This window comes from Temnothorax curvispinosus, unplaced genomic scaffold (assembly GCF_003070985.1).
Source record: "Temnothorax curvispinosus isolate PA1 unplaced genomic scaffold, ASM307098v1 QBEX01009969.1, whole genome shotgun sequence".
NCBI classification, from domain to species: domain Eukaryota; kingdom Metazoa; phylum Arthropoda; class Insecta; order Hymenoptera; family Formicidae; genus Temnothorax; species Temnothorax curvispinosus.
The window spans coordinates 59,692-70,957 of NW_020219749.1; the positions used below are offsets into that span (position 1 = coordinate 59,692).

Here is an 11,266-nt window from a genome sequence, read left to right on the forward strand (position 1 = left end):
CTTGACACGTCTCTGTTAGATATCTAATTTTATTGCGGTCGGTCCTAATTCACTCTGGCGTACGAGTGGTCGTACGATAGCCACCCACAAAGCGCAAATATGGGGAACCGGTAACACTTGAGATACTAGCAGCGTGGTCGTCGATAATGGCCCGGCATTACGATAAAACGCGCGAAAACAGGGCCGCCGTTGTCGCGACGAGTGTGTCTTCGAGGGCCACTGCCATAGAACCACGTTCGATCGTGAATACGAGGCACTGTGCTACCCAAAATTGTCCTCTCGACCGACGGTTTCTGGCCCGCTGTCCCGCCGATCGATCATCAGATAGAGCTACGAGAGGCGTGGATTCGCAGCTCATTAGCGGAGAGTTAATCGCGAGTTGTCAGTCCGTCGAATGATCCAGAGATCGGATCATGCAAACGGTCGAACCAGTTAGGCGGGAGATGTATTTGAGATTACAAGCGAAGCATGCAAGACAAATATTAATCGATGTGATTGGACGGACATCCGTGTCTTCGTCCGTGCACAGGAAATTTCATATCGCTGACGTTATCTCCGTTCCGCAAATTCCTTGATCTTCTTTTTAGAACCTTTTTACTCTACCAAGAATTGCTCACTATGTTTTCTTATCTTATCCTGCTTAAGATTAAATGAAAAATGAGGTGAGGTCTGATTCTTATTGAAAGCGAAGGGAATTGAAAAGGACGACAATCAACCGGCTCGACGAAGAACTCGCAATCATGAAAAAACGCGCGGTTTCTCAAACCTACGAAAAGGTTCGAAAGCGTCGCCCGTCGAATTGTCAACTTTTCCACGTGTCTCCTATTCGTCTTATCGAGCCGCTCCATTTTTTACCGCGCGGCCAATCAACGTGCGACAACGGCGCAACGGAGCTTTCGCCCGCGGCTGTGTCCGTAAATCTCCCAAGTAAGCTACCCCGGACGTCGGTAAATGTATTTTCCCGTGTCCCGCGAATTCACGAAACCGTGCCGACTAGCATGAGCCACCGTGTCACAAATTACTGGCGCGTTGTTCCGCTGTCGGTGGTACGTAACAGCGCCTGGGCGTACGCCCATTTCAGGAATGGCCTATTTCTGCTTTAATTTAAGACTCTCTGGAATGACAATCAGGCATGCTGTTCTCTCATTGAGAATCCGTAGTAAAGGTCGAAACGCTCGTGAGACAATTCTTTAGTTTAGTCTCATATATTATCAAAGTGTCTCATATATTTTTTAAGTGTCTCATATATTTTCAAAATGTCATGTATTGCAAAGAAGAAAAGTATACGCTCCAATTTCTAAAATTTTCAAAGGACGACCGAAAAGGCAAATCCCGTAACTGAAAGAACGGAACGGAACATAGGTGCGAATTTCTTTCCGGAAAATTTCCGGAGAACGGTCGAAAAGTTCTCGGCTACCGCTGTGCTCTAAATAAATTACCTACTGCGGCTGCTTGTAGATCAGCACGCGGTACTGCGAGCAAGAACCGGCGTTGTCGGTGGCAGACTGTAGTGGGGAAACCAGGGAAGGCTTTGTTTTTGGCTAATTTAGGGCCCATTAGTGCGACGACGTCGCCCTATTTCCTTCCTCGCTGCTTGTATCTCAAGATAGCGCACAGATAAAAATTCCAAGCAAAATTTCAAATGAAGAAATTACCGTGGCGTTTTACTTATTATGCAACGTCATCTCCGCTAATTGTTATATGTAACGATATTGCGCGCGGTCATTTTTTTTGTGCGAGAGCGCAAGATGGCATCCTCGTTAATTACGAAGTCATCATCTAATCTCACCGCGACCTAGATCTTGGTGCACGATATGGGAACCAGAGCCACAGGCTGTCGGAAACACGGTTAGGTATTAATTAAAGTGGCAGGCTTTCTCGCCGCGTCTTCGGGTGCTCCATTTTCGGGTAATTTAGGATACGCTCAAGAGCAACACTCTCATCTACGTCCTCTCGATCGCTTCGTTAGTCATCAGAAAAAGTTGCTTAATCGTATCATAAAAAGTCAAATGACAGTACAAGTCCTGTAACTATGTGAATATTTTGTGAGTTGTTTTAAAGTTCCTTAAGATTTGAGATGCATTTATTCTCAGTATCCATTTTCTTGTACTTAACGTATATCTATTCTATTCACATTTAGGGCGCTACTCTAATCTTTTCAATAATAATAAATTACAAAATTTGTAAAATTATATGTTATAATAATATTCAAATATCATATTATCTTCGGCAGAATAAATACATTCTCTAAGGAAACAGAGACCTCACTAAATCTTAGAATATCAATAGCTGACATTTTGACCATCGACTACGGTATCCGTGAAGTAACATTTCCCGAGTAGACCTAAAGCTACCCCTCGGTGCGGCTCACCGCGCCATAGATCATCGCCCGGTACGAGGAGGCAGAATAACTGGAGCGCTGTCGGGAACAAACCGACGGATGCTCAAACGCCCGTTTTCTCGTTCTCGCTCGTTGTTCTATTTTTGGTTAATTTTGGAGCAATCGGTAACGCTCTCTCCCAAATCCCGCACGACCTCGCTCTTATTCTCTCACCATGTGGTCGTCCCTTTTTATTTCTTCGGATCGCGTAAGAATTCAAGGGTGGCCTCTGCTCTCGATCCCTTGAAATACGGTTACATGCTGAACGACCTCGGACTTGGAAAACACGAGGCTGCACGACGACGTCCCGGCGCGAACGAAATCGGCGTTTCATTGTGAGAAATGACCATCGACGGCACAACCTCGCAGAAATTTTTACCGTATCGCGTCGTACTTGTCGCCATATCGTGTGACCGGTAAGAGCAAACGATAAGAGAGAAAGAGAAAGATTTACTTACTTCCAGAAAACGACAGACACGATCGCAGCCATCAGCAGGAGGACCACCGCGCAGGTGATGATTAGGGCAGTGCTTTGCAACGACGGGTTCGTATGATAGGAAGCGTCGATCATCTGGAAAGAGAGAGTTATCGTTAGATTATGGACGTTTATTTTGTGAAAGCAACAAAATATTATGATATAAGCATATTTGTGTAGAAAACAGACGATCCTGCTTATTATTATGCAAGTATATCTTGCAATATGTATGGCGTGGATATTCATTGATTTCCGTATCAAAATATAGCATAATATTGAAATACGCGTGATATTATAAATCGATACTCCGAATATCAACTTTATTCAACAGAATCATAGAATAGTCGTGAGAATAGTTCCATGCTGAATTTTCTTAAAATTCAACTCGACATTATTTTACGCCGGTAATTCGCTACATTAATTTGCGAACTGATCGTCTATTGCGCGTTTATCGAACGGATTTCGGATTTCAAGGCGACCGGGAACCGGTTCGTGTCGGCGGTGATTGATAATGAGATCGCAGGTATAAATTTCCTCATTTTCTCACAAAAGAAAGTTGCAAAAACAACGTTGCGCGGTATGGTATTATGCGACGCTACCGTGTTATTACGCGGCCGTCGCGGGCGCGATAACACCGGAAGAGGCAAATTAATCGCCGTGGAAACAACTTTATTCGTTCATTCCGACAGATTTAATCGAGACAGCGCGCAGCTTTGTGCTCGCCGTCGTCGTAAAGACGTGCTTTTACCCTGAACATAAAGGAAAACTCGCACGTTACACAGCCATCGTTTATGCATAGACAAGTTGCTACTTACACACACCTCCGTTTTTCTTGTATACATATAGTATTATTTATCACTGTCCTTTTATTTGTGGCATTTAATATTTAAAGCTGACCGCTCAGCCATAATTAAGCCAAGCATTAAACCACATACATACATGCCATATTTATAACAAAAATGAATTAATGCTTCTACCAGAAAATATTTTTGTAGCTACGGTCTATAGAGGTTACAAAAATAGTCTCACAAAATGTGGTTACAAAATCAGTTTCCTTAAAACAATTTCTCAAGATAATTTATAATTAATGTGAATTATTTTACAGTATGCATAACGAATAAACTTGATAGTTCAATAGAAACTTAATCTTCAAATGCGCAATTTTTCATAGCATTCTGAGTATTTTTTAAATAAATAATAACTGCTTAAGAAACCCTAAAAAATATTTAAAAAATTCTTTACTAATTTGACAAATGGGAAATACCTTTACAAATGGGAAAGAAAGGGGAACAGAAGACTCTTTACAAATAGGCCTTACAGTGCAAAGTTGCGCGTTTTCAGTTTAAACTTCATAAGAGAAAAGTACACGGAACATCGAAAAGTCGCTTTGCATACGTCATATGCAAAGCTGCGCACTTACGGATTAAAGCGGTTTAATTAAGTCCTCATAAAAAATTCAAGAATTAATTTCCCGGAGTTTTATAAAGGATTAATGATTTAAAAATTCATTCCTCTCGATATCTCATAAGAAGACTTCCGGATGTGATACCGTTCCCTTCGCGGATAATCTCGTTCGAGGTAGTAGTTACGACGAAGAAGGGGGGAGATTGCGAAAGGCCGATCCGAAAGGAGGATCAATCGTGAATCTTTCATATCGATAACCACGTGAAATACCACCGCGACCCTCATTTACGTCTCCGCGCGGGGAAGTCTGGAAGGTAAGGGAGGCGCAAGAGGTGGAGAATTTCGCGGCCGAAATTCCTCGTTTCTCGAACTGGGTGTATATTCGATTTCGATATCGGCGACGGCGGCGCAACGGAATGCCGGAAATTCGTATCGGATTCTCCAGCCCCTCCGCCATTGTGACTGGATTCTTCATAAGAGGCACGTAGGTGTGCCGGAAAGTGCCCGAGCACACGTGCTGGGTATGAAGGCAAGCAAAGGAAAGGGAGCGCGTTGAGGGGAAGCCTGCTTTCCTCGGCGCATTACGTGGACCGCTTGCGAAAAAGGGAAAGTGATTTTCACGGAAAAAAGATGGGATTCTCTAGGCTGAAAGGTAGTTCCGATCAGCCAGATCGGATCCGCCGCCGTTTCCATTCTCGGCCCCTCGACGTATCGACTGGAGAAGTATTGTAAGAGCGAAATTCTCATTTACCTGGCGACACTCTGAAAGAGGCATGGTTCTTGGTTGGTCGGAGGTTTGATTAAACATGTATCGATAAGTCTCACGCTAAAGAGGGACGTGGCACAATGCACGGTGCGGAATGTGATATCACGTTACGCGCGTTATTTGGAGCATCATCAAAGAAGGCGATATTTATCAAAGGTCACGTGGACCGGGACTTCCCTTATCTCGAGGAAGGGTCTCGTTCTTGAAAACATTTTCTTTGCTCGACTGAAAGTTCCGCGAGCTCCATAAAATTCATTCGTAACATTAGAGTTTGTCAAGATAAACATATTCAATGCGAGGTTGAATGATGAATGAACGAGCTTGAGTAATGATCGTGATGAAAGAGTGCTTAATTATTTCCCATGGCTGAAAATGGAAGTCATAGCTAAGTTTGACCCTTCCACTAAGTTGGTGCAAATAATTCATAATACAAAAAGTCGCATCATCAGTTAATTGAAAATTGACAAAAAAAATTTTTGTTCCTTCAGGATATTTAATGGATTACAGAAGACTCCCAAGATTTACCCTTACGAACATTGATGCCTTTGATACACCTTCTCTAAATAATAAAAAAAAAAAACCTCGGATTATCTCCGGCAACTCGCGCAATATTAAATAACTAAAGCGCCGTAATGGTCGGCCGAGTGGCCGGCGCAGCGTTTAATCGTCGCTAACCGATATATTTACCGTACGTAAAGGTTTAATATACCGCGACACGAGCGTATCTCGCCTCGTGAAAGGTACGATGAGGAATACACGAGCGATGAGATACATTGTGCGGCGTGCTATTTGGCTGTGGGCCAAGCAAAGCAGCATTTATCAGCTTCTGTAAGCACGTATATAATATACGTGCCACCTACACGGTAGTGATTGTGGAAATGCAAACGTGTTAGTACCCCTTTGCCTTCACCATGCTTTTTTCTCTTTGTCTCTTTCTTTTTTTTTTGCGAATTTAGATTTTAATTAAAATTTGAAATGGTTGAAATTTATCCGCTTATGCAACGTACTTTACGATCGCATTAAAAATTTTATCGTCTTATTATGTTGCTCGTTGCTGAGCGTAATACATATACCGCTTGCCTGTCCTTATACGTCGCCTGATCTTACAACACCTTAATAATCTCGATAAAGAAAATTGTTGGGACTATTTTAGTTTTACAGTACGATTATTCATTATAACTATTCTTCTACTAATAAATTATTAATTACTGATTTTATTTAATTATTTTTCTATGTGATTTCTATATCTGTACAAAAAGATTGTGTATTTCCTTTCGTTCCACATACTCCTCGTAATGTAATGTATCTACCTGTCTATCGATCTGCCTATCTGTCTGTCTATTCTCATCTCTCCCTTTTTTCGCTTGCTCTTTCTCCCTCTTTCTCTTTCCCCCTTAACATCATCTGAAAGTAACTCGTTCTCTTCTGATCCGCTTCATCCTCCGCGCGGTGGCTCATCGCTCATCATTACCAGGATATTAATGGCGCTGGCTAATGGATTCAGTTGAGAGACCAGCGTCAGTAAGAGAATCCCCCTTCCTCTAAGTGATCGCCTCTCTTCATCTTTCCGTTCGCCATTTTCCTGGCGCGGTAGAATTTGGAAAATAAATACCGATAGCATGCCGTGATGTATTATGTCATTCTCACCAGAAAGACGATAAACTCGGGGAAAACCGAGGAAGAGAAACAAAATTCGAGCTCGAATTCTTGAAAATTGAGAGCGGAGGGATTCCTACGTGAGAGGTAACGGAAAAGAGTGGAAAAGTCACCGAATATCACTCTACCGTTGCGAAGAGAAAGCGAATAGCACGATGCACCGTGTCATTGACGCACAATGTGGTTGTATTTGCAGCTGCATGCGGTTCGCCACGATGCGATGCTCCCTGCCGCCCGCGGTAAAATGTACACGGGGATGAATAATAATCTGGATACGTTTTTGGTAAAACACGCGATTACAATCGCGCTCACGAGATTAAACAAAGCAATTATCAAATAATTCATCACGTTATAAATTAACTTGTGCACTTGTGCGGAATGTGTGCACTTTTCATTGCATGTCATTGTGAATATTAAATTAATCTTGCGATTTCTTAGGGTAAAAGTGAATTTTTGGCGACGTAAATTGATCTACTATTCTACTCGTTGCCTAAAATAGATTTTACAAATAGTGATGAGATCGGTTTTAAAAGCTTCGAATTTTCGAGGATTTACTGTCTTATTTTTTTGCGGTCATGCTGTGGACGCAGTTTCGTGAAGAGGAAAGAGCGACACAGCCGAAGTCGGATATGGGCAGCACATACGAGCTTCCGGATTTACGCGGTGGAACATGGGGCGAATCGAAGCTCGGGTAACCCGATGCCAGATCCAATTAATGGGTTCCTTGTGGAAAGCCGCGCGCGCGTAGCGCAATGAACGTAACAACGATCGTAATCGAACGGAACTGCGTCGTAAGGGAGGGTGAAAGTTCCCTGATTGCGGAAGCGGATAGCTGTGACGGGTAAGGGATGCGTGACGCGTTTTCGAAGCCTATATATATATATATATATATATAGAGTATTCAATTAGCTTTTTTTCTTGTGAATAATTTTGAGACGAATCTGGTCGTTAAGTATTTACATACGGGATACCGTGTAAATTAACGTTAACCAACAACCAACTTGATACTATATGAGATAATATGAGAAATGTATATAATATACGTGCTTATAATAATATAAGTTTGGCAGGATATTCTCTTCAAGAGAAATTTAACAGCGGTGATATTCTGCAATCGCGACAAGTGATAACAGAGATGTTTGACGCTAAGAAACTTTCACCTTTCTTGTTATCCGCAACTCATTTCGACCATTTGAGAAATGTAAGCGGTGTCGCGTGTATATTTTTGTCGGTGCGCCATCAGATGAAGTTGAGAGATAGCGTTCTCCGATCGGGCAACGATATATCAATTAAACGGAGTCTGTTCAATGCGCACACGCACACAAGCGTGATGCAGCAGCGGCGGACTGGCGCGGGGATCGATCGATCCTCGTTCGAGGATTCCCTTCGCTGTCGTGCATGAGAGCGGGGAAGCGATAACATCGCGGGATTGTTTATGGATCGGTGAGCGGCTACTGTTCTTCGGCGCCGTCGGTCGCCTATCGCGCTCCGGCCAGCTAGGCGATGTGTGCATTATTGGATAGACGTCATCTGCTCCCGTTGAAATTGCCCGTCTCGGAGAATATAAAAAAAGAAAAGAGAAAAAAAGGACGTTTCCGACGGTTCGTTCGTCGCGCGCGAGTATCGGTTCGCCGATGCGTAATTCGCTCAAATATAATAGTAAGCTCAAATGTACGCGAATGTGAAAATGTTTCTGCAGCGTGAAACGTGATGTACGCCCAATTAATCTTGAATTCCTCACATCATCTTTATTTATTCTCGCTGGAACAGAGAGACCCATCGATCCGTCGGATGAAACATCCGAAATAAATATCCAATTTAAAAAAAAATTAGTTAAAATACAACTTTGAGTTATATAACATTACGATTATTTTGTACAGTATTTTATTAAAAACGATATTAATGACAAGAGATTGCGAACGCTTGTTAGAAACTCGAGATAATCTTGTATTTTCGGACAACGTTCTCTCTAGAGGCTTAATGTACATACAATCGTTGTCTCTAATCAATCGCCGCGGGGGTGGACACAGCGTACGAATGCAGCGGTATCTAAAGGTTGATCTTGCTAGTGGACCAAGGATGCCTTGCTTGCGTTACCGGATGAGTTCCCCTGCACCCTTTTGATCCGCGCGCTATACTGCGAAGGTATATCGTTCGGCATCTTGATCAGGCGACGCGACGCTCCGATTAATTAGCGTGCGGTCGTTAACGAAGCTCGACTGCACAAAAAGGGGGGTGACACAGGGAAGAAAGTAAAACTAGCGGGGGAGAGATAGGCGGTAGAGTTGAATGGGAGAGCAGAAAAAGGAAGCTCCCTTCGGTCCAGACTGGATGCAATCGATATCGCGTAATGCGATCTCGCGGCCCGAGTGCAGGGAAACATGTATACATTATATTATCGAAGGTATATGTTTCCGTATACGCATACATGTATGTGTGTGCGCGTACGAATAATACACGTCGCGTTATCAATTGAATACTTTGGAGGGTGCAAAGAGAAAGATAAAGGGATAAAGATAAAAGGAAATGTGATGTTCTTTATAGATTATATCTTTGTTTCGCTACTCGAAATGCTTGTTAGCAAAATGGCAAATTGTAAACGTAAAAAACTGATTATCTTGCTTTAGAAAGAGGGTGAGCGTGGTATAATATAACTGTGCTTTCCCTCTCCCTTTTTTCTTCTCCTTTCTTTTTAAAGATTTTTTTATGTATAAAACATATTTTTATGTATGAAAAATAAACGACGGCACATAAGACAAAAAATGTACGATAACGATAAGACGTTAAAAGACAGGCACAGAAAAAAAAGCAGAAGTATAAAATTGTAAATTCATATTCTACTTGGTGCGCATGTATTCTCTTTTAATAACGAAATAACGGTAATTATATGGTTAGTACATTTAACAACGATACTGATAAAACAATAATGTTTAACGATGTCCCGCTACAATTATAATGTCCATGGCGTATTATTGATTTAGATATTCACCCCCGGTGGTTCAATTGTAAACGACCTCCGCGGAGTTCATACGCACGTAGGCGTATCCGCGTCTGACGCACGAAACGCAAACGAGCGTACACGCGAGACGTTAAATTCAGTGGCACGGCATTAGCATAAACCACGGGGGGCAACAATAGCGGGAGATGAGACTACGAGACAGAAATGCACAGGGGAAAAGGGTGGCGGAATGTTGGGGTTGAATCGAAAATCATCTCGTTGATTTAAATCTCTCTCTCTCTCTCTCTCTCTCTCTCTCTCTCTCTCTCTCTCTCATACTCTCTCTTTCTCTCTCTCTCATACTTAACAATTTAGAAGAATCAAGGGAAATGATCGAAAGAGCATTTACCGGAATAGCAACACAGTCTTCGAGCTCGGCAAGAGGTGACTCCGAGCAGAAAGTGCCCTCGGTGAGGAAAGGCGGCCGGGGGGGCGGTGGCAACCGGAACTCAGGGGGCGGCCCGGGGCACTCCGGGCACTCCGTGCTCTCCAGCGTCTCCAGCTCCTCCATCCTCCACCTCAGCGTGCTGAAAAATCGAAAAGATCACCGATTAATCTCATTGACGAAGACCTATTATCGGGAACGTGGGAGAAAGACGGGGGTTGAAAACGCGTTATTTCGCGAAAAACTTTCGATCCGGCAATTGCAACGTCTGATGTAACTGGAGCTACAAATTAATACAGATTTTTAATGAAAAATTTAAAGATTTTGAAATAATAATTAACTTTTAACAACTCTAACGAAGTAAATAAAAATGTGTCCGAAAAATTTCATTAGTATGGAACCGCGAAACGACACGTTTTTATCAGAGGTGCCTAACTGCCCAGTAAAGAATTCTCGCGTCGGAAGGCAGGGCCATCCGGCACGTGAGATAAGATAAAACCATCCTAGACGGATACACCTGCGCTCATTTTCAAACCTTTCGTTCTCCCTCCCCAATCATGAACGTACTTTTTTTTCATTTGTAAAATGCAAATTTGCAATTGGCTGGCAAACGATCTATCCTCAAGTACATTAAACTCATTTAAAACATTTTAGTTTTTATTGGTCATAGAGATAATTCTATTGGAATGATTAATTTGATAAAACTTTTTTCTAGTTACATTATTACTTAACATTATTATACATTAACTCAGTCCAGAATACTTAATGTACAAATTGCCGTAAGTACTTTCCTTAAATAATTATGCCGACTGAGATCATTTTTTATTTCTGTCAAGGGTCAAGCTGATCCAATCTCGCGAATTTCTGGAAATCAGACACCGTACACCGTATCAAAAGAATGCAGAAGAGCGGAGGGTAGATGATAAGAGGAGCGCAGTGGGGCGGGGGAAGGGGGTTGCAGCGTGGTCGGTATGCTAATGTCCGGGGACTTAATTAAGGTCTCATAATGAATCAGTCACGGGGCTCGGCCGAGTCGCGCGAGTAGGTGCGCGCGATTGTGCCAGTTGATTAATTGTCTCACGCCCCCGCACCACCGCGCGACGCGGTACCATGCCACCGGTACACATCGCACAAAGAGAGAGCGAGCGAGCGAGTGAGAGAGAGAGAGAGAGAGAGAGAGAGAGAGAGAGAGAGAGAGAGAG

General features: G+C 42.8%; 1 protein-coding gene across 2 annotated transcripts in view; it reads right to left on the bottom strand.

Annotated features, from left to right (window-relative positions):
• The window catches only part of LOC112459588, a 336,860-nt gene that overhangs the window by 39,418 nt on the left and 286,176 nt on the right, over positions 1–11,266 (bottom strand). For both annotated transcript variants that reach the window (XM_025023767.1, XM_025023766.1), the window contains exons 2-3: positions 10,029–10,206; positions 2,839–2,951 (exon numbers count right to left, since the gene is read on the bottom strand). In XM_025023767.1, the coding sequence (XP_024879535.1) occupies positions 2,839–2,951; positions 10,029–10,190 (275 nt within the window). In that variant the 5' untranslated portion in view covers positions 10,191–10,206. The remainder of the gene's footprint in view (positions 1–2,838; positions 2,952–10,028; positions 10,207–11,266) is intronic.